General features: G+C 41.3%; 1 protein-coding gene across 1 annotated transcript; it reads left to right on the plus strand.

Annotated features, from left to right (window-relative positions):
* Positions 1-73: 73 nt before the first annotated feature.
* On the plus strand, positions 74-6706 carry slc4a1ap (solute carrier family 4 member 1 adaptor protein). The gene is made up of 14 exons (XM_014009971.1): positions 74-861; positions 1126-1318; positions 1425-1553; positions 1632-1692; positions 1772-1911; positions 1988-2148; positions 3115-3184; positions 3263-3452; positions 3555-3651; positions 3730-3952; positions 4999-5094; positions 5331-5410; positions 5491-5560; positions 5963-6706. Exons 1-14 carry the CDS (start codon positions 100-102, stop codon positions 6010-6012), a joined length of 2322 nt encoding a protein of 773 aa, XP_013865425.1. The 5' UTR covers positions 74-99; the 3' UTR covers positions 6013-6706.
* The last annotated feature ends 604 nt before the right edge of the window (positions 6707-7310 follow it).

The following is a 7310-nucleotide window of genomic DNA, read 5'->3' on the forward strand; positions in this document are numbered from 1 at the left end:
TTAGATCAAAATAACTACTATTTTTTATTGGTAGGGAGTGGATGGTTTTGAATAAACCGTCTGTGTTGCGGGCTGATTTCACAGTTACACCAAACAAACATGGCCGCCTCCCCTCCTACAGACGTGGGAAGTATGGAAGAAGAAATCCGCTCGGGAATGGAAACCGAGGAGAGTTCGGTCCCTGAAAATGGAGACAAAAGCAAAGAGACAGAAGTGTCCGAAAAAACGGAGCCAGAGACCGAGGATACTTTTAAGAAACCGGCCTTTTTCGCAGCTCCGTCCAACAAACGCATCGCCCCATCAGCCTCAGCCGAGCCAAGCAGGAGCGAAAATAACAAAAATGGTGCCGCGGACAGAACTGGTGAGACTGTTCAGGATGATAAACCCGTCGACAAATGTCAAAGGCAGGACCAAAATGTGGAAAAAGACAGAGGAGGAGAAGTCAAACCGAAGGTGCCTTCTGTCAAAGCTGGAAAGTTCCCCCCGATCCCGTACACAGAGCCTCCCTGGGGGGGCCCTCCGCCAGACACCCCTTACAGTCTTGAAATCCTCAAAAACGGTACAGTAGTGGACACTGTGCCCCTCACTAACATAAGCTACATTGTGGTTGGACGTTTGCCTGTGTGCAATGTCTCCCTGGAGCACCCGTCCATCTCCAGGTACCATGCGGTGATCCAGTACCGCGGACAGGCCGGGCAGGAGGGCTGTGTCGGAGAGGAGAAGGGCTTTTATATCCATGACCTTGGCAGCACACACGGCACAGTGGTAAACAAGAACAAAATCCCCCCAAAGACCTTCATCAGACTGCATGTGGGTCATGTGTTGAAGTTTGGTGGGAGCACGAGGCTGTTTGTCCTTCAGGTACTGGTCAATTATTTATTTATTTTATTTTTTACCTGAAACACAAGCTTTAATCTGTTAAATTTACACTATCTACAAAAACTGGGAAACAAAAAGGGACCTAAAAAGTTTTGGATGTTTGTTTAAAAGTTTTGTTTAGCATAAAAATCTTATACAAAACCATTTAATTTAAGGTTTAAAGAGGATCATCTAGCAGAGAAAATTAACTAACCTTCAATTAAAAATCTGTACAAACTAAAGGAGTTTCCCATTTTCTTTTTACAGGGTCCGAAGTTTGATGAGGAAGAGGAGTCTGAACTGACAGTGACAGAACTGAGGGAGCAAGCTCGCAAACAGAGAGCAGAGCTGGAGAAGAGGATGATGGGAGACCTGTCTGATGGAGAGGAGGACGAGGAGAAAGAGGGGAGCACAAAGAGCCAAAGGAAAGATGACGACTCTGGCTGCTCGTGGGGAATGGGTGAGCAGATTTTTGTGTGATGTGTGACTTGTTAGTGTTAGTCTATGTAAGCTTTCTATTTAAAGGACATATTTGTTCTCTCCTTATCTTTTCTTTTTATCTGCAGATGAGGAGGCAGCTCCAGAGGAAGATGAGAACGAAGAAAACCCATTTTCAACAGAGTTCCAAGAAGACCAGGAAGCAGCGTACCTTAAAGACCCGAAGAAAGTGTTGCAGGGATTTTATGACAGAGAAGGTGAGGCTCTGTAGATGAAAACAGTTTTCTCTGCTTTTCATTTTGCTTCTGACTTTAACATTGCCGTGTGCACGTTAGGAGAGGAACTGGAGTTTGAGTATGAAGACAAAAACCATGGCTCTTGGCTCTGCAGAATAAAGTGAGCAATGTGAAGATTTTGCTTTATAATTTTTTTTGATGAGAAGCACGTTTAGAGCTCACGTCTGTGTGTTTATCAGGTTGCCCGTGGACGATGCAAAAGGTCGTCAGCTGATTGCTGAGGTGACGCACACGGGAAAGAAGAAAGAAGCAGCCATTCAGTGCTGCCTGGAGGCCTGCCGGATGCTGGAGGCCAGAGGGCTGCTGCGACAGGAAGCAGGTGAGCTTTCAGACCGGAGAAGGCGTGTCACGAGACTGGAACTTGTTCAGGCCGCAGTGAGCCGTGTTATTTCCAGTGTCCCGGAAGCGGAAGAAGAAGAACTGGGAGGAAGAGGACTACTACGACAGCGACGACGACACCTTCCTGGATCGGACGGGCACCGTGGAGAGGAAGAGGCAGGAACGAATGAAGAAGGCAGGAAAGATCGACGAGCGACCTGAAACCTTTGATTCTTTGGTAAATATGTGCAACAATTGAACACTTTCGGGACAAATTAACGGATGAGGAGTGAGAAGAGCAGAAAAACACCACTTCACTTTCACATCACTTTTAAACTGGAGTCAAGCTGTAAACAAAATGTATAAATCTAATTAACTTGTGTCTTCTGTCTAGCTGTGAATACAGTTAAGATAAACAGCTACTAGCATGGGTTAGAACAGACATATCTATCTTTCCTAATTACAAAGTATTTTACTTAAATCATATGGAGAACCAAAACTAACATAATTAGAAATAAAAGCAAAAAATATAAATGGACCAATAAATAAAAAATGCACCAGTTAAATTAAAAATGGAGAACTTTACCTCATGTTTTATAATTTAATTTACCTTCATGTTTATCTTTCCAGCTTAGTTCCAATAAATTATATTTTTTAGAACATAATTGACATTTTGCTATTTTTAAAAATATTTTTTTAAATTTTTCCTTTTACTTGTACATGCTTTTGTGTCTCTTAAATTACAAGTCCAAGTCTTTTTATTTTAAAAACAAAAGCAAGAAGGAAAACACTTGCCTGTGTCTTTGTTTTAAACTAAACTTTCAACTTTAAGCTAAACAAGCACAAGCATACACAGTATATCTGCACCCATAGACTTGAATAACCCTAGGCTAACTCTCGTCCACTGTTAGCATCTGTGACAACATGGAGGAGCAAAAATGGTGACCTAACAGGGCATCGACTCACCTTTTTTTAAATTTAATTGGTGCATTTTAAGTGTATTTATTTATTGGTCATTTAAATATTTCTGTTTTTATTTTTAATTGTCAGTTTCGGTCCTCCATAAAATCAAACAATTAACCAATTAAAACATTTGAGTGTTAAAAAAGAGGTTTTTGTTTTGACATCCTTAATAATTTTGATTCACCGAATTTCATTGATTTCACTGTTTAAAACTTCAAACCTGTTATTGTGTGGTCCACAGGTGGCCAAACTGTCAGCAGTAGAGAAAGAGCTGGCAGACACCCAGAAAAAGCTCAGCTCCGAGAATCAAGGTGCGTTATCATCACCTGCAAACCGACGCCTCTGTGCTTTAAAAGTCTCAGCGTCTGTTCAACTTTGGCTCCTTACAGGAAGTTCGGCCTCCTCCGCCGAAGACTCTCTGGACGCCTTCATGACAGCGGTGAAAAGCGAGGCAGCGATGGATGCCGTGGAGCGCCGGAAGCTCCACCTGCACGTGGCCGACTTGCGTAAAGAAGCTGAAAAGCTTCGTAAGCTGGTGGAGCTGACGCGGCCGGCACAGATGCCTTCACTTCTTCCCAGGTGACGCTCGTTTTCCCCTGAAAGTTTTACTTTTATTTTCTGTTTTTAACCTAAAGCCACAGGCATCATTTTAAAGCTTATTGGTCTGTGTTGCTGTGGTAGTGGAAGTTCAGAGCCAGAGAAGCCCAAAAAGACTTTACCGCTGTTTGGAGCCATGAAAGGAGGAAGCAAATTCAAACTGAAAACTGGGACCATCGGAGTGGGTGACCCAGAAACCTGAAATATCTTTTTTTTTTATCTGAGTTACCTGCTGCTCACCCTCTCCTCTCCTCTGCAGAAGTTGCCTCCTAAGCGGCCCAACCTGCCTGCGGAGCTTTTCAACATGAAAGAGCTTCCGCCTGGTGGGGAGGAGGAGGAGGAAGAGGAGGCGGCGGCAGAGATAAATAAAGATGATGGTGATGAACATGACGTCACTTTATCTATACCTGGCACAGAAGATTTGAATGCTTCCACATCTGAAGAGAAAACTACTTTGAAAGACGAGTCTCTGGAGGTCAAAGGTAAAAAATAACTTTCCCTCTGAAAGAAAAAGCAGGATGTTGCTTTATGCTACCACTAGATGGCAGTCTTCCTGTCTGTCTTCTCCTTAAAATCATCAAGTTTTAGTTTTACAAACATCATGCAGTGAAACAACCATTTTTTTTGTTTTCTTGTGGACTCAGATTTAAACTGTAGAGGATACATTTTTACAAATTAAATGCACTTTTTATTTTTTCATCTTTCAGGACATTTAAGATGGTGATTGTTTTCAGTCAAATACTTTGTGTGAATGCTTAGAAAGCTTTCACACTATTGAGATAAGTTTTACGCAATTTTTATGCTGTTTAAAAAACTGATACCACAATGTTCAGCTCCTTCAAGATATTCCGGCTTTGACTTTTGGTACTTCAGGAAATCATACTTTTTGAGAAATTTAGCTTTTTCTGACATGTTTTTGCCATTAAAAATGAATTTTCAACACTTTTAAAATGTTCATAAATCTTTACCGTACATTTCACCTTTTGTTCTGGTTCTGCTTTTTTATCTAATTTGTACTCATTTCTGCTTCCTTCAGTTTTCTATTTTGCAGATTTTAGCTTTGTTCTGCCTTTTTAGCTATCATTTTGACTATTATTCTTTTGCTAATTTCTACTTTTTTAATGATTCTTTCATTTTTTTCTGCTATTTTAAGCTTTTAGCTGTTTTCTGAACGTTTTGTTTTTTGTGTTGCTACATTTTAGCCAATTTGAGCTTTTTTCAGCTAAATTCACCTTTTTCTGACAATTTCAGCTTCTTACTGCTTAACTCAGCAAACATGCTTTTTCTGATTGTGCTAATATTAGTTCCTTTTTAACTTTTTTTGCTGTTCAGCAGAAATCTTCTGGCATTAAGCATTCACACTGCATTTTTGCAAGAAAGGATTTTTTTTTGTTGAATCTTAAACTTTTTAACGGCGTCAGTCTTTGTCCTGACATAATTTTATGCTTGTCATCAAACTAATCGTTTTTGAAGTCTTGTTTTTAGATTGTTTTCATTGTCACTGATTATTTTCTCTGCTTAATGTCAGATCAAATCCACAAGCTGAAGAAGAGTGACGAAGCAGAGCAGCTAGTTCCTCTCAGCAGCAGCAGCAAGAAGTCCTCAGCAGCCCCCCTAAAATCAGGTGGGTCTTTTTAAAATGTGTCTGCTTTTAGAGCAGAGTGCCAAACAAATTTTAGAGTAAGATATTGCACCCTCAAAACCAGACCTGGCAGAAAGGTAGTACTAATGAGATTACGTTGAACATTTAGGCTATAAAAACATTATTGTTTTATGTCCTTTAACGTTAAAAAGAAAGACAGAAACTTTTACATAATTATTTATTGACATTTACCTTACATGTTTGTTCATCTTGTCCAGAGTCGAAGGCAGAGGGTGAAACAGAGCCAGCAGCAGACCCTGGTCCCCGGAAAAAGAAAAGGGTGATGGGCTGCAGCAGGGTAACCAACCACCCCACACATCAGGTTTAACATGTGTCAGTTAGACCATGTGAAACAACTTATTCCTGGTGTCTCCACAGCCTCCTGTGCAGCTGTCAGGACAGTATCCTGAGGATGACCCTGATTATTCAGTGTGGCTGCCGCCTGCAGGTAAACAACTGTCCTACTCTCAGTCAGCTGATRGCATCCTTAAATCACCTTAAAGCTCATTAATCAGCTATAACTTCTGTAGAAACCCATATTTGAAACCRGAGCACCCACAGTTACTTGCTCAGCAATGAGGGGAAAACAAATACTTTGCCGTCAAAACAGGCTTTTAAGATCCATTTCTGAGGCTGAAATTGCAATAGTTTTATTGTTCAGTAAGGAACGCAGCTCAAAGTCACTCCAGAGTGATAAGATAAGCTTGAATAAAATGAGCTCTGAAGCAGGAGCCAGACTGAGCTTTTACTCAGGGACAGATTTAACGGCAKGGTGCTGTAATTAGGCTGATGTTGAAAACACGCAGCTCTGAAGTTGTTCACGACCTTTTTTTTTTCTCCCCTCTCTCAGGTCAGACTGGAGACGGTCGGACCCACCTCAACGACAAATATGGCTACTGACTGGGAACATCGGAGACAAACTTCTCCATTTTCATTCCTCCCACACCGCCACATCTTTCTATTCATTTCATATCTCAAACTGTGACAAACAGGAAGCCTAATGTTTCAATGCTGGGACTCGTCCTGCTCATGCTCCTCACTCCGTGTAATAATGAAGACGCAGCCCTTTGTTTTTAACCTTTTATTTGAATTCAAGCAGAGATGTGAGAGGAAAAAGCAGCATTTTAGTTCTACTTCTCTTTGCTTATAAACCAGCCTGGCATTTATTCTACATCCCTCTCTTTGGCTTCACTTGATTGCTGCCATAACCTTTTACTTTTTTTCCCTTTCCTCTAAAGGAGGGAGTGTGTAGCAGGGAGGGAAAGCATTGAAGCAGCTTTTCTGACCATCTGGACATTTGGATGGCGTTCTGGATGAAACGTAAGCTGATAATGACTCAAGCTAAGTGGAGTGTGTGTATCTGCGAGAGTGCACGGACACACACACACACACACACTCTGCTCAAAGTACTCTTTTTAACAAGATTGTCTTGGTGAACGCTCAGAGCAGGATTCCTTTCTTTGTGAAATCCCACTCAGTGATTTTTTTAAACTTCTCCCACACTTCCCACCAGCTCTGCTCTTGTATTTTCTCACAAAAATAAATGTAAACTGTATTTTGTTACATGTAATAAAATTGTCTGTACATAGCTTGAGAGATGTTGGAAGTATTTACTCAACCTGCTCAACTAAGCCGCTGTATTAACGTCAACACATCATGCTTTTGGAACTGCAATGCTTTGGTCTGAATTACGTATTTTAACTCTACAAGCCTCATTTTCACAATTTTCTGATGTGCGTCTCAGTCARGCATTTTTATGCTGTACTTTTGAATCCAAATGAGGCGCTTCACACTGCCCCCCTCCAGCTTCCAGACTGGTTGATTCCAGTTTGTTAGAGGGGTTTACGACTATATAGCAGTGCAGAAACATTTTATTTACAAATTAACGAAAGAAAAAAAAAACAAGGGAAGACTTGTCCATCCAGCCTTACATGTTGGAGCCAGAGTCTGATCAAATTGTAGTTGTTAAGTCCCAGGGGCAGGGCCAGAGGCGTGGCCAGGGTGGCATGTGCCAGTCCTGGCACTTCACTGGCCACCCCAGGTGCCAGCCCCAAATGATTGACAAGTGGGGTGGGGTTTGCATGTGGCATTTCAAAGATTGATATACAATAAACATTTTCTTTGCTAGCTGGGGTATATCATGAGGATTGTTCCTGGATACCACCACAACAAATTTCAGCTCAGTATTTTTGAAAATG

Source organism: Austrofundulus limnaeus, unplaced genomic scaffold (genome assembly GCF_001266775.1).
Source record: "Austrofundulus limnaeus strain Quisiro unplaced genomic scaffold, Austrofundulus_limnaeus-1.0 Scaffold2, whole genome shotgun sequence".
In the NCBI taxonomy this organism is placed as follows: Eukaryota; Metazoa; Chordata; class Actinopteri; order Cyprinodontiformes; family Rivulidae; genus Austrofundulus; species Austrofundulus limnaeus.